The sequence below is a fragment of the Streptopelia decaocto genome, assembly GCF_964273445.1.
Source record: "Streptopelia decaocto genome assembly, contig: HAP1_SCAFFOLD_111, whole genome shotgun sequence".
Classification (NCBI taxonomy): Eukaryota; Metazoa; Chordata; class Aves; order Columbiformes; family Columbidae; genus Streptopelia; species Streptopelia decaocto.
In genome coordinates, this window is record NW_028116450.1 from 112,553 (window position 1) to 135,546 (window position 22,994).

The following is a 22,994-nucleotide window of genomic DNA, read 5'->3' on the forward strand; positions in this document are numbered from 1 at the left end:
TACACTCTCCCCAACACAATCTCCAGCTCAGAAGACACAAGGCACCTGTCGAAGACTCCAGGCAGAAGCTCAGACTCACTTTTTGGGAGAAAGTACCAGCTTCATGGCTGGTGGTGGTGACATGGTGATGTTCAGCTCCAAGCAGCACTGGCCAACAGGGAGGATTTCAATTTTGCCAGTTTGGAGTCTTTGGGTGCAGCCATCTTGGTGCTGGAGATAGTAGGGAGGTCCATGCCACAGCCTGATTCCAGAGAGGTGCAAAAGCTCCTGGTTCCACCCTCGGCCTTCTGGGACGCCTTGGGCAGATCCCTGCTGTGCTGTGCACTGGGCTGGCAGCACTGCTTCTGCAGGAGTCCCTCTCCAGGGTCTCAGCATTCTCCCCACTGCCCCTGGGCTCCTGACTGGGGATGGGCTCCAGCAGTAGCTTGGGTGAGGTAGGTGACTGCTTGCTCTCCCAGGAGCTCTGCCAGGACAGCTCTGCTTTGGCCCCACTTGTGCTGCTGGTGTTGCAGGAGCTCTGAACTGTTCTGGGCACAGGAGGCAGCTGCAGGAGGGCGAGCAGCTTTTTGGGCCTCCAGGCGGAATCACTGTGCCAAGGACACAGGGTGATACTGCAATCCCATCCCCTCCAAGCTCACACAGCAACTCTTAACTGAGCAGGATCCTTCCTGCAAGTCATCCTCCCTCACACCTGTCCATTGGGTGCAGCGCCTGCCTCCCTGCCAAGCTGCAGCACACCTGCCCTCGCAGAGCAGGCAGAGGGGCAGCAGCTCCCTGCAGCTCTGGCCCAGAACAGCCTTCAGGACTCACCTGGCCTGTCACTGGTGAAGACATGGGTCTGTTGGTCACAGCTTTTTTCATCTGATCAGAGACGCTGGCCCCAAGAGATAAAACAGAGCATGAGCACAGGGCCACAGACTGCACCAAACCCCTGAGCCTGACCCCAGCCGGGCACTGGCCAGCATGCCATGAGGGACGGCTGTACTGTCCCCAGTCCCATGGAGCCTCAATGGAGGAGTCGTGGCTCATGCTCAGGCAACAGGCTCTGCTCTGCCAGACAGAGGCAGCACAACAACAGAAGCTGCTTCCCTCTTGCCTGCACCCTGCCTGACACTGGCAGTTCAGCAGACTGGAGAGCAGTAACGGTGCAGCTGCAGGAACATCCCCTGTGAGAGCAGAGCTCCCTCCACCCACACCCTGCCCCACTACCTGATCTCCAGCACCAGGTCCAGGAAAGGGTCAGAGGTCTCCCAGATGCTCTTGAACACTGAGAACTTCACTGCAAAAGCAAGAGCAGTAAGCACACCCTGGCACAACACCCGCACCCAACACCACCCCAGCACAGCACAGGCAGCTGCCGTGTTCCCCCTCTCCAGCTTTGGGCTCTGGGATGTCGGCACCAGGATTCACAGTGTGCAATTCCACTGTGTGCTGGGACAGCAAGTGCTGGTACATAACTGCCAACATGGGTTCCTCAGCTGGTGGCAAAGGGCTGGGGGCACCCAGCCAACAGCTTTTTTCATCACTACAACACACGCCACAACCCACAGGAACCACAAGACTGACCAGCTGCACGTCTAGGTAAGCTACATACACTCAGCAGTTTTCCCAAAAGATTTTTACTGCAAGGCTCTCAGGGAAACCGCTGCCCTGAGAGTCACAGGCCCAGGACCTGGCAGCCAGCGCTCAACACAGAACCACAGGGATCCGCCAAAGATCTGGTGAACCAGCATGGTGGCCTGGGTCTGGTGATCCAACCTGGTGACAGCAGCACCAGAGCTCACACTGCCCCTCCGCAATGGCCACCCCTGTCACCCACCGCTGTGTCCTCAGGATCCAAACCCATCCCAGTGGCAGCTCCTCTCTCCCTTCCCGTCAGGAGCATCTTGCCAACATTTATCCAGCACTTGCAGTGGCCACTAACCAGGCCTGGAGCTGTCAGGAGAAAGGACTCCCTGGAGCTCACCCAGCTCTAAACTCAGCCCCAACCTGCTGCTGGCTCGGCAGCCGGCACTGCGAGCAGCGCAGAGATGGAGCAGTTGGCAAAGAGCTTTGCAAGGCAGAGCCCTCTGGGGGACAGCACTGAGCCGGACCCACTTCCCCTCTGCGTGACCGAGCGTCAGCCAAGAGAGTAGCAAGCTAAATTTCACAGGAACAGAAAATGAACATGTAAACGCTCATTGGTTCCAAGGTCGTACCTGTGGGATTGCCCCGAGGCTCACGGACAGACTCAAGTCAAGAAGTCAAGTAGCCGCTGCCTACAGGGACAGCTGGAAACAAGCAGAAAGGAAAAGCGTTTCCATTTCACGTTGTGATCTACCTTGTCCTCAGTGACCTGCAGTGCCTGGTCGGGGGTCAGGCAACAACATGGGGCCCAGACGCATGCTGAAATTTCCAAAGCTACAGAGGGGCTGCACACCCCTTGGCTGGGACCTGGCAGCTTCCAAACTACTGTGTCCAGGCTACATGCAACACCCCTCAAGGACCAGATGGACAAACATGGGGCCTCTCAGGGCCTTCTGACCAGGACACCTCTCACACACACAAAACGAAACCCAAACTAAGGTGGGAGCATGGAGCACCAGGGCAAAAAATGATCATCCATGTTTCTTCTAGCAAAGAGCCTGCTGGCTACTGCAAGGCGCAACTATTGCAGGAAAATGTTAACAAATAATAAACCAAATATTAGCAAATGCAAAAGGCCAGTGACCAATGAAGACTGAACACTTACCCCTGGGATTGCCCCCACGCTCAGGAACAGGATTACACCAAGAGGCTTGATCGCCATGGACTGCAAGAACCAAACAGGGAGTCAAACACAGGTGAGGAGCTTCCATGGCATGTTGTGATCTCCTTCTTCCTCAGTCACCTGCAGTGATGGGAGGGGGTGAGGTAATGACACAGGACACATACAAAGGTGTACGTTCCCACAGCTAGAAATGGAACATGGGTGACCTTTTTGCTGAGACCTAGCAGGTTTGCAGGCAAATGAATATTCATTACTTGTCTGTGTAACACCACCAAGGCACAAAAAGCTTTTGAAAAGCCTCTGAGATGATCCTGGGTACAATCACACATGAATAACCTATTAAAACCTGAGTGTTTATTCCTTCAAGCAGACAGACAGTGACAACTTACCTCTGGGACAGCCCAAGGCTCATAACCAGGATCCATCTGAGAAGCTCGATCACCTCTGCCAATGCCATGCCCTGGAGTCAAGCACAGATCAGAGAGGTTTCCAGGCTCACAGAGCAATACTCCTGCATTTCGGGTAAAAGAGGACATAAAGAAGAGAGAAAAAACAAAACAAAACACAGCACAACATATTTAGGACAACAATGCCAATATATTGCAGAGAAATAGCCCTATTTTGGGAGAAAACTGGAAAAATTACTAAATATTCTAAATATTTGGGGGCTAAATTGGCCAATACAGGCAAAAGATTCTGAGTATTTGGGCAAAAAGTGGCCAAAAGAGGCAAAAACCTCCACATTTGGGAGCAAAACTGCTGGCAAAGGTGAAAACATCCCATATTTGGGAACACAGCGCCTCCATTAGGGGAAAAAATGGGCAAAAACACTTGAGTATATCAGGTAAAAAGAGCCAGAAAAACCTAAGCACCACTAGATTTGGATCAAAACTGGCCAAAAAGGGATATAACATTCCCAGATTTGGGGTGAAATTGGACCAAAAAGTCAAAGTATGCCCAAATTTGAGGAAAAAACAGCCAAAAGTGGCCCAAACACCCCCAGAGTAGGGTAGAAACTGGACTGCAAAGACAAAGAACTCCCAGATCTAGGCAGAAACGACCCCAAAGGGCACAAATGTGCCCAGATTTAGCTCAAAATTGGCCCAAAGGACCAAAGCAATCCCAGCTTTGATTTGAAACAGGCCCAAAGGCTCAAAGTGTGCCCTGGGATGGGGCTGTGTGGCACGAGGCTGGGGGGCAGGGAGGGCCCCACAGGGACTCAGTGCTGGTTTCTGCCCTTGTGCCACCACTCCCAGCCCCTGCTTGCCCAGAACTTGCCCCTGAAGCAGCCGCAGCCCCTCTCCCCTCCCTGCGGGGCGTCTGCCCCCTGCCCACACCCTGGTGCTGCCTGGCTCGCCCTGCCCGGCCCAGCCCGGCTGCTCTCCCGGCCCCGGCCCCAGCCCTGGCCCCACTGCTGCCCTGCTGAGCTGCTCGGGGCTGGTGCTGCCCCTGCCCGCCCACCTGCTCCCTGCGCTCGGCTGGAGCAGCCTGGGCGTCCCGGGCTGGCAGGGACACCAGGAGGAGGAGGAGGGTGAGGACCATGGCCCCCACGCTCGCACCATGATGCTGCTGCTGCTGCCAAGACACAGCACAGCACATCACCGTGGGGCTGTGACCTCATAGTCACATTGGAATCACTAAATCTGCACACTACTGCATGGCCTTGTGCTACATGAGCATGGAAGGAACAGAAGTGGAGAAGGGTGCACCTATTTGGGAGGCAGCGCTGCCTATGGGAGTGCACAGGCTCTCACTTCTTGCTTCCCAGAAATCAATCAATCAATTAATCAATCAATACCAAAAGCTCCATATTAAGAGTAAATTAAAAAAAAAAGCCAACTTCAAGGGTCTTTACTTGTAACTATTTTTGTCAGGCAGCTCTCTAGGAAGAAACTAGCTTTACCTGCTAGTTTTGCCACAGCTTCAATGCCTTTAAAGCCACCACTTCTTACCTCTGCTGCTCCAACACAGCCTCACAGCCCAGCAAACTCATAGTGCAGGCAGAAACCTTCACCATACAAAGAGGGAGAGTCAGGAATACGTTACTCTCAAAAGCAGACACTGTCAACCACTCTTGCTCTTGCTTACCAAATTCAGACAGTGTAAGAAAACATCAACAAGGAAGTGAGATTCTTACTTTATGGACCCCATTATATCGACCATTCAACATCAAGTCCAAACAGAGTCTGAACCTCTGAATAAGAAATATCATCTTAAAATTTCTAGGAAAATAAAGGGCTTTGAAGTGGCAACACCATAAAATGTTCATAAAAGCACTGCCATGCAAGTCCACAACCCTGATCACAGACCACCTGCCCTGGTACCTAAGGCAGTGATGTTCTCAGCTGATTCGCAGCCACTGACATCTGGAAAACAGCACAAAGTCTCATGTTCTTCAGTGCCAAACGTGTAGTTTGGAACTGAAACAGGCAAGAAAACCATCTACAGTCAGTCTGGTTTCATTTGAGGACATCAGGACAAGTTTAGTTCACATTCACCAGGAATCACAGCAGGTCCCACCCGTCCCTGCAGACCCCAACACCGCTCCTGTGCAGGGTCCCGAGGAGCAGTAAGCACAGAACAAGAAACCTCCCTTCCAAAGAAGCCCCACAGCCGCTCTTCCAACAAGCTGCATAAGCAGCAGCTGAGAACAACCTCTGCTGTAGCTGCACCCGGCTCTGCTGTCTGCAGAAGGAGACCAGCTCCTAAATGATCCCCAGCCCTACAGACACAGATCTTCCCCAGGGCAGGGATGAGGAAAGACCAGAGTGCAGGGACACCTGGTCATTCAGTTGAAGCTGCTGCGGAGAAGGACACAGGACTAGAAAGAGACAAATCAGACAAGAGAGAAGACAGAGGAGCTGAGAGAGAAAGAAACACACAGGGAAAAGGATGGAGAGATGGAGAGATCAAGGCAGAAAGGAACAAGGAGCTGATGAGACAGGGAGGAAGAAACAGCAGGGCTGAGGAGCAGGACAGAGGGATGGGGAGGGGGGAGGAGGAGAAGCAGGAAGGGGGTAGAGAAAGACAGCGAGGGGGATGTACAGATGGAGAGACAAAAAGAAAGTCTGAGAAATAAAGCAAAGTTTGGATCAAAATGAAGAGACTGGAAAAGGGAAACATGCACCAATGAGCTGGAGGAAGAGGAAAAGAGGGCTGAGGAGCAGGAAAGAGGAAGAGAAGACAAAGAAAAGGCAGAGCCAGCTGGACAGGGGTGATATAGTGAGAAAGGATGGGACTGGGAACAGGCAAGGAAGACAGAAAGAAAACCAGGACAGAAAGACATCAAGAAGGAAAAGGGGCAGTAATCTGGACAGAGATGGAGAAAGAAGAACAGGGAAAGGGAAGACAGGCAGAAAGACAGAGAGGAGCAGGAGAGAGACAAACAACAATAAGGGCTGGGGGCAGGATAGAGATTGGGGAAAAAATCCTGGGGTGGGCAGCAAGATGGAGAGGGAGTGAAAAAGAAGAGGGGCAGGAATAGGCGCAGGGAGCAGGACAGAGGGATACAGTGAGAAATGATGGGGCACAGAGCAGGACAGAGCAACAGACCAGAATGACGACAAAGAGAAACCAGGGATGGTGAGAACACAGAGGGGTGGAGACGGAGAGGGAGATACGAGAAACCCTGCACAGAGATTCAGAAGGGTGGAGGAATAGGTGAGGAAGCAGCAGAGGGACAGAGGGAGAAGAGATGAAGAGGAAGAAGGACACAGCAGGAAAGAGGAGGGAGCAGGGAGGGACTGGGACACAAAACAGGGTGAAATGTCCCCAAGGGCCCAGGAGTCACCACACTTCCTGCTCTCTGCACTGCCAGGCAAGCTGTGGAGTTCAGGCACTTCTGTCTGTCTGTCTTCTCCTCCCCTCCTATTCTGTAGCCCCAGCCGCTTGCCCATCCTGCACCTAAGAGAACACATCTGTGTCTGACAGCTCTTACACCACAAGGCTTCCGGGATACACACCACACACACACACTCTACGGCCGTACAGTAATTTTCCTCACTGACACAGACCCTGCGGGGCACGTTTGTGATCTGCTCTGCTGAGGCTGCTCACAGGGACTCTTCCTCGCCCAGAGGGGCAGCTGTCTCTGTGCAGCTGGAGCAGCAGCTGTGGGGATCCCCTGCACTTCACCCTCCAGCTGCTTCCCCTTCTCCTGCTCTCTCCAGCTCCAGCCCCAGCAGCTCCTCTCCAGCAAGTGCCCCCTGCCCCCTCCCCTGCCCAGGAGAACAAGGCCAGAGCAGCCCACGCACACCTGAGCCAGAGGCAGCACAACAGCCCCAGGGCCCCAGAGGGAGGAAAAAGGGCCCCAGGGCTGGGCCGGGGCTGCTCAGCCTTGGGGCAGCTCCACGGGCGCCATGGCAAAACTCACCCTGGTGGCCCGCAAAGCAACCGCCTGCTCAGCCTGGGCTGCGCCACCATTGGTCGGGAGGGCTGTCAGTCTCCTCCCCTGAGCTGATCCTGCAGCTGATTGGCTGCCTGGGCTGTGACTCTGCCCTGGTTTGGGGCCCACCCTGCCCTGAGGCGATGCTCTCTCTGATTGGCTGTCTGAGGGGTCACTCCCTCCATAGTGTCTGCCTTCCCTGAGGCACTGTTTCCTCTGATTGGCTGTCTGGGATTTCCCACTTGCTCTGCCCACCAAATGATTGGTCAGACTGTTTGTCAATCATCCATGTGCCGCACTCCCACCAGGTGTGATTGTTGCGCCAGCACAGCCTGCCCCTGATCACTGCCCAGTTCGTCCCACTGTCGCCAACTGTCCTGTAGGTCTCAAAGCTTGATTGGCTGCTTACATTTCAATCACATGACTTGCCCCACCTCCTCAAATGTGATTGGCTGCATTTCATCCACTGACTGGCCACAGACTTCCGGGCGGTTGTTGCCGGGCAGCGAGCTCCACCTGAAAATGAGGCTGTGGGCCCTGAGCAAAGGCCATGGGTGATGAAAGACACGTGGGGACCCTAAACATGAGGATTTGGCCCCAGGAAGGAGGCTCTGGGCACTCAGAAGGACGGGCAGATGCTACAGATGGCGCTTTGGGCCCTGACCATGAGGGCACCCTGTTGGTTCCCACCCGAGCTGGGTTTGGTGCCCGTGACCCCACGTTCCAGTGTCTGCTGTGCTTTCTGACCGCATGGGCCCTCTTGTCCTGCCAAACTTCTGCTGCAAATCCTGCTGTAGGAAACAATCGCCTTGCCAAGAGAAGAGCCCGGGCAGGATCTCTCAGCAAAGCGTATTTTATAAACCATTTGGCAAGACCAGGTGTTCTACCCAAAGACAGGCACATGGAATGGGACAAAAAGCCCCCGCTTACATATCCACCGGTCCCAGCTGCACATCCCCTCCCCTGCTCCCCATCGGCTGGTGCTGCAGGGTTACAGACTACCCACTGCTTGCCTCAGTCTACCTGTCTCATTCATCTAATTCTAACAACCCTCTAACCTTACTGATTTATTTAAAATATGGATTCCTGGCTCTTTGGTTACCCTTCCCCCTAGATTAACTTTTTAGATACAGTAATCAGTTTGGATTCCGGGATTATTTCAAATGGATTCGCAGGCTGATGTCTCTGAGTCCTTCCCCTGCTGGGGTCAGTTCCAAAAACAACATCCCCCCTTCCAATGGCTCCTTACAACTCCACATTGAAACAGAAGAGACGTCAAGATGGGCACACACAACACACAGCTCCCAAAACCCACCACAGAGACTTCTCAGAATGGGGATTTCTCCAATTGCCTCAAAACCCACAGAGAAGCAAACATCCCATAAATGACACACACGAGGCCAACAAGAGTTTGTTTTTAATGGTGCCTTTGGCTTTTCTGCCCGCTGGTGCCCAGTGAGTGTTTCTGAGCACGATCCAGCCGTGGCACGCAGGTTCAGCTCTTCCTCCAGGGCCTGTGGGCAGGCGGGCCGGCCGGCAGAGCTGCCCGTGGCTCTGGAAGGGCTCTCTGAGCTCTTCCTGCCACAGGCAGCACTGGCTGCTGGTGCACTTGGGGCAGCTTGGTCCCTGCTGGGGCAGCTTTGCTGCTTCCTGGACTCTTCCTCCTCCTCTTCCTCCTCTCCAGCATCACAGGCGTCAGATGCTGTGTCCTCCCTCATCCAGGCTGCAATCTGTCCCCGTCACCACCAATCGCTTTCCTCATCTGCCTCTCCAGGGCACTGAAGCCTTCCTGCTCCTCCTCCTCCTCTGTGCTGAGGGGTCACAGTCCGTGATCTCCACAAACTGCCTGTGGAGATCATAGCGGCGCCGCGGGGATCTGCTCCGCTCCCTCTGCCTCAGCTGGGTCTGCCCCCGAGCAGCTGTGGGTGCAGAACGACACCGGGAGCTGCCGCTGGAGGGCCCTGGAGCTGCATCATGCCTTAGGGCTCGGTCACACCGTGGAGGACTTGTTCTCCAGCTCCTCGTCCTCCTTGCTGAGCGATGCTGCTCTGTGATCTCCAGAAACCGGCTGCGGAGATCATAGTCCCGCCGCGGGGATCTGCTCCGATCTCTCCGCCTTGGCCGGGTTTGCCCCTGAGCAGCTCTGGTGGCAGGAAGAGACTGGGAGCTGTTGCTGGAGGACACTGGAGGTGCTGGTGCAGGCTGGGCGCTGCCATCGGAGGGTCTTGGAGCTGCCTCGTCCCTGTGAGTGGGGTCACAGCTCAGGGGACTGGTTCTCCCCCTCTTCCTGTCTGAGTGTTCGTGGTCCCCAGTCTCCACAACCCAGCTGCGGAGATCCTTGCCCCAGTGCGGGGATCTGCTCCTGGGCCTCTCCCTGGCACCGTTCTCCTGGCAGGGGGCAGAAGGGCTGAATCCCCGCTCCTCTTTGCTGCTGTCCTCTCGTGCAGAGTGGAGCACACGGTCACGGGGGTGACAGCGCAACGGGCACGCAGCTTTCCTTCTGAACACCAGCCTGAGAAAGCCGTGGAAGAAGTGACGCAAGCAGGAGCCCACGGAGGAGCTGCTGTTGATCCTGCCTGGCCAGATGGGCCACGACCAGCCTGCAGCTGCCTCCTGCGCTCCTGCCCGGCTTTGCTGTCTGGTGATGGCTGGTGCGGATGAGCTGCTGTCCTCTGGAGAGTCCTCCATGCCCCCCACCATGTCCTGCAAAGAGACCTGTGAGAAGCTCCTGCCCTTTCCTCCTGACTGGACCCACCAGTGGGGAACCCCCAGAAGCTGTGAGGGGACAGCTAAGGGCCTCTCAAAGGCTCCTGGAGGCTGAAGAGGGGCCAAGGAGGACAAAGGGGATGGATCCAGGTGGATGCTGGGCGTGGGAGCCGTGCTGCAACTGTGCAGAAAGCTGCCGTGTGGGAGGGAAAAGAGAGCACTGCCAAGATCCCCAAAAGAAACCCGCTGTCTGTCTGGTGCCCTGACCACCTCCCCACAGCCACCTTAGTCCTACGGGGCAGATGCTGCGGTCCCACAGAACGCACCTGCTTGCTGCCGGCCGCCCACTGACTGAGGAGGGAACGGGCTTCTGGTGGTGCTGATGAGGAAGAAGCCCTTTGTCCAACTTCCAAATCAGAGCACCTGGGGAAAAAAAGAGGGATCTCTGTTGAGGGCTGTTCTTGCAGCCTCCTCTGAGTTCCGGCATTTCTTGGAACAGTTTATATGACAAGGAGAAGATGTAACTAAGACCACAAATGGATAATGTGGTTGGGCTGAACGATGCAGGTGGTAATTGTCTGCTATGACAGAAACACTCAGGAGGATGAGAAGAAAAATAGCAAAGCCAGGAAAAGGAAATGTGTTCTGAACACAGTTTAAACTTGTGATTACCTGATGTAAAACAGTAAATAGGCTTGCTGCCTGAGGACTGTGTCACTGTTGCAAAGATTCACAGTCTCATCGTTCATGTGGTACCACAGTCCATCACTGGCCTGCAAAGAAAAGCGTCGATATCTGGAGATGAATGGCACGGCTTCTCCACAAAACACAGGCCAAAAACTGCCAAACCAGAAGTGTTCAAAACATATGCATTCCAGCCCCTGAGGAAACCTTCTCCCCTCAAATCTTTGGCTGTCAGTAACAGGACCAGGAAAGTCAGTTTTCCCCAGGATACATTTTTCCTTTGTTCAGAAGGAAGTCGCTTTTCACCTTTATGTAGCAGAAGTAGTGTCCTGCACGGCAGCTGTCACCTTCATGCACCAGGACGGCGTATAAGGAGTAGAGGAGCGGTTCTCTGGCTGCCTGAGACATGTACGGGCGAAGATCCAGGTACTGGGGGTACTCCACAACCTACGGAGAGACCAGGAGGGCTCAGCAATGACCCTGGAACACTTCAGGACACAGCAATATGTCATGAGTTGGGTGGCAGGAAACTCATCTGGACCAAAGCAGCTCTGTGGGAGCAGAGGACACATTTGTCTTCCCACAGGAACTGTCCCCAGAAGGGAACATGAAAATCTCAACATGAGCAGCTTGCGACAGAGCGTCCAGCTTTGGGAAACCCGCTTCAGGAAGAGCACGTTGCACTCCAGTTGTGCACACACCTTGCTGATCTTGTCGCCGGTGAAAGCTTCAAACCTCTTCAGACACACCGTGAGAACCTTGGGCGCGCCATGGACTGTGAACCTCTTGGAGGCGGCAGTCATCTTGTCACACCTTGAAAGCCAGGACAGAGCCAAGGGCTGAAACACACCATTTTTTCCCCCAAAGGCCAGACAGCCTTTCCTGTCTCACACATCCCTGTGCTCTTTTAAGGCTATTCAGTACCATAATGCCATGTTTAAAAACCTGGGTCTCATTACTCTGCCTTAATCCAATGTGAAAAGCTGACTTCTGCTCAATGACACCTTCGCACAGGATCCAGTATGAATACATCATCAATAATAGCCTTACTTGTTACATTTAAAGCAGTTTTCACCATCCAGGTGCTCAGGTTTCACAAAGTCTTCCAGAGCTGCGGTGACAGATGCGGCTGCCTGAAGGAGTGAGAAGGGAGAGCCCTGAGCTCTGGGAAATTCCCACACCCAAACATTTACGAGGAGTTTACGCAAAAAAAACAGCTCGATGACGCTGAGGAGACCCACTGTGAACCCGCAAGCAGCGCCCAGGAGGCAGAAAGAGGGTGTGATGCTGAACATCTCCCTCATTTCCCAGGGATTCCCAGGGTTCTCCACCTCTTTGTGGCACCGCACAGTTCAGCTACGATGGTATGGGTGTCACCAGTGATGGAAACAACACCCCCACGAGCCTGGGAGCCAGACGGGTGTTGAGGGAGGGCAAGGGAAGAAGGAGGAGGGTACGTCACAGTGCAGAGAGGGGCACGTGTGCCTGTCCAGCTGAAACCAGCACCAACAGGGAGACCACTGCCATGGCCTCTGCAGAACACAGTCCATTTCACCTCCTGCCCACCACCAACCTCTCTTGTCAGATACATTTTTAAGCCAACTGTGTGGAATCTGGAAAGCTACAGGGGCCTTGGGACGTCTTGAAGCACAATTACAAACTCTCTTACTTTGATATCCAGAGGAACATCCAGGAAGGCCTCGTAGGAATCAGACACCGCTTGGCAGCTCCAGCATGTGACTGGAAGGCAGATGGAAATGCTCAGTGACAGGGGAAGTCGACTGACTGTGCCGGGTTACCCTCTTCACACCCACTGCACCAATCACACCATCGGCTGTTGTCGCAGGCAGACAGGAGGGCACAGACGATTCCATGGAGAACAATAGCTGTGGAAAAGTACCTCTGGATCTCAGAAAGCCCCCAAAGATCTGATGGACGATGGTAGTGGCTTGAGAGGAGATGTCCAAGCTGCAAACCAACGGGAAGGTGGAGTTATCTCCTCCCAGAGTCTGGCTTTGTCTGAAAGCCCTGGGCATAGTTCTCCTTGAGGGGAGGACATCAAGGACTCCAAAGGGCTTGGGAATGCTGGAAACACAATTTGCTTGCTTACTCTCTGTTTCCTCTCAGACAAGCTCTCTGCATGGCATCCACGATGCAACGTAAGAACTCATGGGCATCCTCCTGCCTGCCATGCTCGAAATGTTCTCCTATTTCTAAGAAAGAAGAAGTTACTATTTCTCTCCTACAAGAACGGCATCAATCATGTCACAGCACCTGCACGGACTCACGTGTGAGAACATCAACGACAGCCCAAGGCTCGATGGCACTGGCTGAGGAGTGCAGGACCTGTTGAATGTGCTCTTCCATCCGGCACATCACGCAGAAGATTTTCCGGCGACCTGGAGAGGGAGGGAGGAATGGGAGAGGGAAGCTCCTGAGGTTTGCAAAATATCCACAGCGATGGGAAACGTAATTCAGGTCTTGCAGTTTAAGAATTCTCCATTCCTCCCAAGCTGCCCAAGTCCCAACAAGCCCGGGACATTTTAATGCACAGAAAACTTTCTTCAGAGGGATGCTGAACTGACGGAAGCTTTCTGTGCAATAAGCAAAGGAGTTTAACTTGCAGGAACAGGGACCAAGAGCCTGGGATAGAAAGAGGTGCCTTTCTGAAGATGAACACATCCAGATACAACAAGCTGCTTCTAGGCTTGAGTGTTCCGAGAACACCAACTCAGGGAGCTGACAAAGAAGGACCACTTTTCTCCTAGATCGGCTTCCAGATTCTGGAAGCCCTTGGGCCCTGCTCAACAGATGTACAAGGAATGTTCCTGAAAGTACTCACAGGCCCGGCTGTGCTCCCCAGAGAGCAGGTAGTTGGCCAGAGGCGGGGTGTAGGTCAGGCACTGCAGGACGGAGTTGAGGAAGCACGTGTTGTCCAGGTTGTGCAGTCCTGCTCCAGCTCTCTGGCTGTGCTGCCAGGCCATGCAAATCTTCTCTGGGGGAAAGAGGATCCTCTGCGGCGGAGCCATTCCCTCAGCAACGACTGCCAAGAAACCACATAGGAAGAGAGATGAGTCCATGTTCTTGCACAGAAGCAGATTTAAAAGTTGAGTTCTGTACAGGAACACCCAGGAAAACAAGCTCTAAGCTCCCACACAGAAAAACTGGGGGAAGCCTAACACTGCTCTTGAAAGTTCCTGGTCAAGGAGCAGTTTTGGAAAACAGCGTGTTCCCCTGCTCACTTTGCCAAAAGTGCAACAACTCCACACTCTGACTTCTGTGCCCTGAGCAACCTTCCTTTCCCTCTGGAGTCTTGACCTGGATCATCCCCCGGCACAGTCTCCCCGTGCGTGTCAGGGCTGCAGGGTGCACGGCAGACGGGCTGTGATGCTGGAGCCAGGCAGGACAGGGAAAGCCCCCAGTGCAGCGGGTGAGGAACTCGCTTCAGACGGGCAGGAAAGGTCCCTGTCCCGCAGCACGGCTGCCTCCTGCCCGCCCAGCTGCCTCTCGCTGCCCGTGCCCTGCAGCAGGAGCTGGGTCCCCTCTGCCCGCAGAGGCTGTGCTGGGGCCGGCTCCCAGCTCGGAGCGGCCCTGGGCTTCAGGCAGCATCATGGCCAACACCTGTGGAACCCCCCTGCCAGCGTGCAGGGAAACGTGGTCTTGGTGTTGAGCAGGGAGCGCTCGCTGGCCCCCGCCCTGCCCAGACAATCAGGGCCCCTCACTCACCCATCTCCAGGTCCTGGGCCATGCACAGCTCCTGGGGCTCTGCTGGAGAGCTGCTCTCCTGGGGAGCCCTGTCCTCCTCCAGGGCCACCACGGGGCAGGTGAGGTGTTTGTCTGCCATCTCGTGGGTTTGGGGAAAGAGGTATGGGTGAGGAATGGGGAAGACTTGGTGAAACACCACGAGTCTGCCAAGGGCAGCCGGGAAAGACGTGGGCTGCACTTGGGGAGTCCTCAGCACAAGGCTGCCGGGGGCAGAGGGGAGTCTGCCAGGGGCAGCTAAAGTGAGGGTGTGGTTGGACTCGATGATCTTAAAGGTTCGTTTCCAACCAAAAAGATTCTCTAAATCTCAAACTCAATGAAAGACGTGGGCTACGCTCGGGGGCTCTCGCCAGCTCCGTGCTCGCACCCTGTCTCGTCACCGTCCTGCCGGACAGTGTGGGCTGGGGCTGCAGCTGCGCTGAGCACAGGCAGGGCAGTGGGTGTCACAATGTGAGGTCACAAAGGGCCCCACTGTGACCCTGCGCCTGGGGAGCGAGGGGCAGCATGTCCCGTTGGGAGGAACAGGCCAGTTCAGCCCTGGGCACCTGGGTGCTCTCAGGTGTCTCCAGGTCCCCCTTTGCCCTCATGTCCCCTCGGGACTGCCCTGTTGCCCTGTGGTATGTTCCAGAGCCCCGTGTTCACCTGACTGGCTGATCTGAACAGCAGTGAAGCTGCTCCTTTAGTGGGTTTGTAGAGATTTCTAGGGAATTCCAAGGGTGGGCAGCAGAGGGGATGGGCTTTGTGTGCTGTCTCACCGCTTACAGAAGCTCTCAGTGGCTTGAGGATAAACTGATAATATAACCAAGTGACAAACTGTTGGAGCGGGCAGAGCACAAAAGGAGGAATCCAGGTGGTGGGGGATGAAAAAGGTGGAAAGGCTGAGGTACTAAATGCCTTCTTCGCCTCAGTCTTTAACAGTCAGAACAGTTCTGCTCCAGGTACCTGGCCCCTGGAAGCAGAAGACAAACATGGGGAGCAGAGTGAAGCCCCAATGATCCAAGGGGAAATGGTTGGCAACCTGCTACACCACTTGGAAACCCACAAGTCTGTGGGGCCAGATGGGATACACCCGAGGGTTCTGAGGGAACTGGCAGAGGGGATCACTGAGCCACTTTCCATTATTTACCTGCAGGAGGGCAAGAGACACAGAGAATATCACTGCTTTCTCTTATTAAACTCATCAGTGGCCACACAGTGACTTTGTTTCTCGTTTAACTGTTCCTGCAGTAGTAACAGCTCATTATGGGGCCCTTGAATTGCCTTACAGGTCTGGGCTGAGTTTTGATCTGGACTGTTGCTGTGCTTGGAGGCTGCTGTCCTTGCAGACCAGATGAACTCACTTCTACCACCCTGCCTGGCAGTTCATTCCATCCGTGTCACAGCTCTGTCTGCAGCACTGACAGCTCCAGCTCCCCAGTCAGGTGCCTGGCTGAGGACATTGCCTCACATCTGGGCTGAACCACCCCAGCTGTGGCACCAGCCCAGCTCTGACCTGGCACAAGAAACCTTGGTACCAAGTGTCCAAGAGCCCATGTGTGCAAAGGCTTTGCTTCAGAGCACAGACATGACATGGCCAAAGATTGATGAATGTATCTCTAGACCTAGGAGTATAAAACCAGGATAAAATGCATGAACTCATTCAACTGAAGATATTCCTCCCCCGGCTTGGAGGAATTAGATCCTTTGCTGTAGTCTTCCTGGTGTCCTGTCTAATGATGGGACAAGAAAAGTTGATTCTCATAGTAATTCATTGTTTAATACAAAGACGACAATGATGTGTCTCTTCAGAGGAGAGAGAATCAACATCACTGATTAATTGAGGTTGTTTGAAAGGATGTGCTCCTGAAGCCCCAGGGACACCTGGAGGAGTCCAGAGGGGACAGAGAAAGGGACATCATGGGCTGCTCCTGTGCTGCTAAGCTGGGCTGGGCTCCTGGGACACAGGGAGCTCATGGAAGCGGCAGCGCTGCAGAGAGACAGCTCTGCCCAGGAGCAGCTCCTCTGCAAAGCGCAGCAGGGCTGAGGGCTCTACCTGCAGCACCGAGGGCACAGGAGCCAGGCACAGAGAGGGGAAAGGCAATGGAGGGGGTTGGTTGCTGAGGGCTCACTGAGAGACAAATCTTCACAGTTCTAACACGGTAAGTCTCTGGCTGTAGGACAATGCAGCTGCATTTCTTGGGGGATCTCCTAAAGATGATACATCCCACAATTTACAGGGTCTGTCAGGTCTCTCTCACAGTTTTTCTCATGTAGAGGACAAGAACATGGTCCAGACCAGCGCTTCGCTGCTGCACTGTCAGAGGAACAGGGCATGATGGCAGCTTCTGCTGAGGGTGATTGCAGGAGGAGCACCTAGGGGTGCCCAGGGCTGTCCTGCAGAGCAGGGTCCCTGCACCCCAGGGCTGTGCCGGGCAGGGACTCTGCCGCCTGCCAGGGTCAGCGCTCAGCCTGCCCGGGAGATCCCATGGCAGCAGCTGTGGGTGGAAGGAGCGACCCCGGCAGGGCAGGCAGGGAGCTTGTGGGGTTGAAGGGGGCTGTGTGGGTCAGGGCTGCTCAGAGCTCCAGATCCCCCCACAGACATGGCAGAGGGTCCTTCTGACCAACGACATCGAGACAGCAACAGCTGCAAGGGAAGGAGTCTGTGCTTTCTGTTTTCCACTCTTGCTCGTCTGGGTGTGCAGTGGAGATGGGGATTTATTTCTCTCATTGGAGCAGACACTGAGACCCCAGTTCTCGTTAGGACTTGTCTGAGCTGCTCCTGAGCCCCTGCACACACAGAGCTGCCCCTGGGCAGTGCCAGGAGGTGTGAGCAGGACAGAGCTGAGCACACAGCGGGTGGGACGGGGTCTGTGACACTGACAGGGAGCAGACCCAGGGACAGAGACACAGCTGCAGGCAGCACAGACATGGGCAGGGAGAAGGAGGTGGACCAGAAATGCTGGGGAGGGGATTCAGGACCCTCCTGCCATCCCCTGCAGTGCAGACAGATTTCCCAGTGCAACCCCTGGTCTCCTCTCCTCCCCAGCAGACCCTCTGCCCCAAAGCCATGGGGTCCAGGTCACAAGTCTCCACCTCAGCAGCTGGACCTCCAGGTGAAGGAGTCCTGGAACGTGGTACACAAAAAAGGTGCTAAAACTACTTGCTCTACAGTGTCATTATGTGAGTGGCAGCAGCACAGCTGGGTCAGGAGAAGGTTCCACAGCATGCCCGCTTGCCTTTCTGTCCTTGCTTTATTTTCTGGTAGCACTGCAGTGTCCTTCCCTGTCCCTGTTCCACCTGTCCCTGGTGCTCTTGCTCTGTGGGGTTGGGGTGGGAGTGTGGGTTAGTTTTTGTTCTGACACCAGCTCAGGGGGTCTTGCCCCAGAGCTGTATTCATGGAAACTAAATGCCCAAACTCCATTTTAAACTGTGATGAACTCTTTTCTTCAGTTGGTAGAAACAGAATGAGCGGAAACATCCCTCCATCAGGGAGGGGGTTTTCCATGAGAAACAGCATGTTTATTTTCCTCAGAGAAGTCTCCCCTGATATGCCACTGTCTTTTCCTCCTTGCACAGGTCCTCATGCCCACAGGCAGCCAATGTCCAACAGCAGCTCCATCACCCAGTTCCTCCTCCTGCCGTTCACAGACACACGGGAGCTGCAGCTCTTGCACTTCTGGCTCTTCCTGGGCATCTACCTGGCTGCCCTCCTGGGCAACGGCCTCATCATCACCACCATAGCCTGGGACCAGCACCTCCACACCCCCATGTACTTCTTCCTGCTCAACCTCGCCCTCCTTGACCTGGGCTCCATCTCCACCACTGTCCCCAGATCCATGGCCAATTCCCTCTGGGACACTAGGACCATCTCCTTTTTGGGATGTGTTGCCCAAGTCTTTCTGTTTGTCTTTTTTTTTTTTCAGGAGAGTATTGTCTTCTCACCATCATGTCGTACGACCGCTACGTTGCCATCTGCAAACCCCTGCACTACAGGGGCCACTGGGTTTCTCTATTCTCTGCTGCACACGGCCAATACATTTTCACTGCCCCTGTGCAAGGGCAATGCCCTGGGCCAGTTCTTCTGTGAAATCCCCCAGATCCTCAAGCTCTCCTGCTCACACTCCTATCTCAGGGAACCTGGGCTTATTGTGGTTAGTGTCTGTTTAGGATTTGGGTGTTTTGTGTTCATTGTGGTGTCCTATGTGCAGATCTTCAGGGCCGTGCTGAGGATCCCCTCTGAGCAGGGACAGCACAAAGCCTTTTCCACCTGCCTCCCTCACCTGGCTGTGGTCTCCCTGTTCCTCAGCACTGCCATGTTTGCCAACCTGAAGCCCCCCTCCATCTCCTCCCCATCCCTGGACCTGGTGGTGTCTGTTCTGTACTCGGCGGTTCCTCCAGCAGTGAACCCCCTCATCTACAGCATGAGGAACCAGCAGCTCAAGGATGCTCTGTGGAAACTCATATCCTAGTGTTTTCTGAAGCAATAAACTGCCCATCTTCTTCTATATAGGAGTTTTAATGTAGCTAATTACAAGCCCAGCCTGTCAACTGGATTTTCTGGTGTTGTTGGTTGTTTTCTTATTGTGATAATGTTGTCATCCCCTTTCTAATTCACTGTTGGCTTTTCTTTTATAACTGTTGGCTGCTTAAATGAGCAGCAGTGCTCTCTTTGTCTCTAAACAGAATAAAGGGCTGTTTAGCAACTTGTTTTTTGGTATATCTTTCCTGCAAGAGCTTTTTGGAGCTGCAGAGACAGTTTCTGTGTGTGGGTGGAGGGGAAAACAGCTCTGGCATGTCAGCCCTGGCAGGGAGCAGCAGCGCTTGTTCTTCCAGAGCTGTTCTGGTTCCACTCCCACACTCTCCTTCTCATCCCTGGTGTTGGTGCAAGGCCTGAGTGCTCTGGCAGCTTGGTCACCGTCCTGCTGTGTGTCAGTCCTGTGAGCGCAGGCAGGGACGGGCAATGGGCACTGCAGTGACAGAGCTGGCCTCACAACAGCCTTTCCAGATAGAAAGGTGATCTCCTATGGGCAATACACGATGGGTTATATCTTCAAGCATATGCTTACGATAGTGTCCCACAGATTCAAACACCAGTGTACATCTGAACAGCGTGTGTGTGCAGGGCTGGCACACAGCAGTGTCCTCTCACAGCCAGGCTCCTGCCAGAGACCTGCAGGACCAGCAGAGCAGGGGCTGGGCTGTGCCCCTGTTCACTGGACACCCCACAGAATCTGGCCCAGGGCATTGTCATGGACGGGCCCCTCTCAACCACCATTTCTAGCCCTGACTTCTCTCCCCAGCTCACAGAGATTGTTCTTCCCTCCATGGAATGACACTGAATGACTAGGTCAGCAGTCCATGTCTGCATTGTACAGATGAGATGTGAGCACGCACATCCTGGATGTGAGGTGATATGTACCCAAGTGAGCACAAACAGCATCAGCTATTCCTGGGGGTTCCATGAAGGCCTGTGGGACAGACAGTGTCTTGAGGTCACTTCATGTTGGCAGAAACATCCTATGGGAAACCGCCTGAATGCAGCACTGGGTTGTGCTTCCTTGAACTGAGGTCCCCGTGTCCATTCCTCATGATGTGGGACATGTCAGATGAGTGCAGAGCAGGTGACACACCACAGGGCTGAGGTGCCTCCCGTCCTTTGGAAGTGGCACCAGGAGGCCAGAGGGAAACCAAGAGTACAGCCTCTATGTGCAACAGGGAAAAATTCCGTCTCTGAACACCCCTGGGTGCAGAAGGAGTTCACCAGGCCAGCTCAGACTTGGATGGCAGACAGAACTTGACATTACTGTGTGTGACTCCAAGAACAAACCTCAGTGGCTTGGTGATATTCATCTCAGCTGCTGGAACGGCTCATTGCAAGTGTTCCTGTCTGCTACATCACCCTTGCCCATGATCCTGGGTTGTGCTCTCAAAAGTACCAGAGCACTCAGAGAGGTTCTAGTCCTTGGAAAAGCAGACATCTGACCCAACTTCAAGAAGGGCTCTTTATTAAAATCCAGCCATTTTCCTCAAGAGGAGCTGCTCCTCCACCTGGTTTAGCGCCAGCAGCACAGGGCTCTCAGGGTCCATCGAGATCTTGGCCGCTTCCATGAAGAGCACACGATGACAATGGTCTTAGTTGCCAGGGAGCAGATGGAGGGTTCGCTGTCCTCCTCCAAGGGCTGCAGGGCTGCAACAGAAAGAAGCAGAGCCCAGATGAGCTCCCATGGCTGCAGAGACCCCCAGGCATCCCCTCCCGACCACGCTCCCTACTCACCGCTGCAGATCTCAGACAGACTCTCCTTGCTTGGGTCCCTCAGGTGCCGCACAGCCAACCCTGGGCACAGAGTTCCGTCAGCCCCTGCTCCCTCCCCTCATAAGGGCTGACCCCAGGGGAGAGCAGGAGCCGAGATGCTGGGACCGAGTGAGGTGGCCACCACGGCCACCTGCGTGGGCAGGGCTGGGAGGGGAGGCCAAGGCCCTGTCCGGGGCAGCCGGGGCTCTGGCAGCCACAGGGCTGCTCCTTGTGCCAGGATAGTGGCAGGGACTGGGTCCAGGCTGCAGAAAGAGGGACCTGGGGGCTGTGACTCACCGATGAACCTCACGGCCGCCTCTCGCAAGCTGGCCTGAGCATCCCTCAGGTACGGCAGACTCAGGCTCAAGAGCTCTTGAGCTCTGCTCCTGTCCCGCTCCAGCTGGAGAGAGTACAAGGGGATGAGCACGTCACTGTCCCTCCCCAGCTGGCTGGACCAGTCCCTCCCCACAACAACACACATTCCCCTTCCCCCCCGGCCATCCCCGTGTTCCAGTCAGGAGCCCTGTGGGGCTGAGAGAGAGACACAGGCGGAGGGGTCCCAGGGGTGCTGAGAGCCCTCCCTCCCGCTGGCTGCGGGGCAGAGGGAAGAGCCCCTGGGGGCTCTATTCTTGACGACAGGGAACAAGGATGCAGCTCGGGGCTGCAGCAGGACAGGTGAGGCACATCTGCAGAGCCCACAGCACAGACATGTGGGGCAGCCCCGTCCAGCCTGGGCCCTGGGCCTTGGGGGTTGTCCTCACCAAGCTCTCTCCAATCCGCCATGTCTGCTCTGTCTGCACCAGGTGTTTGAGCTGTTTCCACCTGAGCAGTTCTGCGGCACCGAGGAGGGCTTCCCTGGCAACCTACGGAACAGCAGAAGCTGGGAGATGGCACCACGTTCTGGGGCAGGAGACCTGGTGTCTCCCTGCTCTGTGCTTTGTTTCTGGGGTGATTCTGCCCTTAGGGAGTGGGGACATGCCCTGGCCCAAACGCCCAGGGGTCTCTTCCCTGCATCACTGCTCGACTTTGAAATCTGTACCTTGGCCACACTCAGCACTTGGTCACTCATGCGGAAGAAGAGAGGGAGCAGGCCAAGTCGCACTGTGTTCTTCATCTCCCTCTTGTCGTTCCGCACCACCATCTTCATCAGGTCTCTGAAGAGGCTGATGGAGCTCTCTCTCAGCTGGCTCAGCTCCTGGGAGGGAGCAGCACAGTAGGACCTGAGCACCAGCAGCTCTCTGCCCACGGGGAGCAGAAGCTCCTGCATGGCTGATGGGAGGGGAGATGCTCCAGGGCGGCATTGTGCACACTGCAGTTGTGGCCAGATCTGCGGCCCTGGGTGCATGAAGGGCCACTCAAGGGACTTGCTCAGGCAGTGCCTGTGCCTCAAAGCGCCGTCCCAGCATCCCCCAGCAGCCTCAGCAGCCATGGTGGGGAGGAGCTGTGGGAGCAGCTGGCAGGGAGAAGCTGGGCTGGGCTGCAGAATGCAGAAACCATCCCACAAGAGCCCGGGGAGAAAGGAGAGAAGCCCCTGCTTTGAGTGGCTGGGCTGAAGGGCAGCTGTCATTGTCCAGTGCCCACCCGTGGGGCTCAGGCTTATACATCAGCCTTATATATCAGCCTTACGTCATCAAAGAAGGGCAGGAGAAATTCTGCCAGCAGCACAGCAATGGGACTGGCCTCCTCCCTCTCCAGCTGAGGCATCACGTTTCTGAAGACCACCAGAGCCTTCATCCTGATGGCCTTATTGCCATACTGCAGGACCCACATCAGGTCTGGCAGCATGACCTTCATCTTTCTGGCCTGTATGAAGAAGAGAGTTGCCCTTTTGGGACCAGGTCCATGTGTGGAGAGCTCCCCAGGCAGCCCCCAGGCCCCACCATGGCAGGGAGGGCCTTTGGAGCAGGCACCCCAGCGCCTGACTGCCAGCCAAGGCCAAGCCCGAACCCACTGCCCCGGCCCTTGGCTGCCACCATGGCTGCCCTTGGCGACACCCTACTCACCATCTCGTCTCTCTGTGACAGTGTCATCATGCCCCTGAGCAACAGGGAGAGCACCGTTGGCCTTCGTTGCCTCAGAAACCTCATGACTAGGTACATTGGAGCAAACTCCTCATCTTGCAGATCACTGCTGGCCAGTATCTGAAAGCAAGCCAGCAGTGAGCGACCGGCAGAGCTGCTGGGGCTTCTGGCACCGTGCAGATCCTGGGGCACCAGGAGCTTCTTCCAGTAACTCACAGCCAAGCGAAGGATGGCGGTGTCCTCCCGGTGTGTATACAAGACCCTATAGTGCCGGTCCTGGAGTTGGATGTGCAGCTCTTTCAAAATGCTCAGCAGGGTCTGGGGCACGGAGAACATCACCTCCCACAGTGCCAGGGCAGTGCTGCAAGAGAGCGCTCTGTCAGCAGGGCAGCCTGGGCCACAGCAGCGTGTCCGGGC

General features: G+C 55.2%; 1 protein-coding gene and 1 long non-coding RNA gene across 2 annotated transcripts in view; both read left to right on the plus strand.

Moving 5' to 3' along the window:
* Positions 1-22,994, plus strand: part of LOC309452197 — a 248,096-nt gene that overhangs the window by 88,635 nt on the left and 136,467 nt on the right. The window lies entirely within an intron of this gene.
* The window catches only part of LOC309452191 (olfactory receptor 14A16-like), a gene marked incomplete at its 5' end in the record, with an annotated part of 82,187 nt that continues 77,056 nt past the window's right edge, over positions 17,864-22,994 (plus strand). The window contains one exon of the mRNA XM_082076868.1: positions 17,864-18,126. Within this exon, the coding sequence (XP_081932994.1) occupies positions 17,864-18,126 (263 nt within the window). The remainder of the gene's footprint in view (positions 18,127-22,994) is intronic.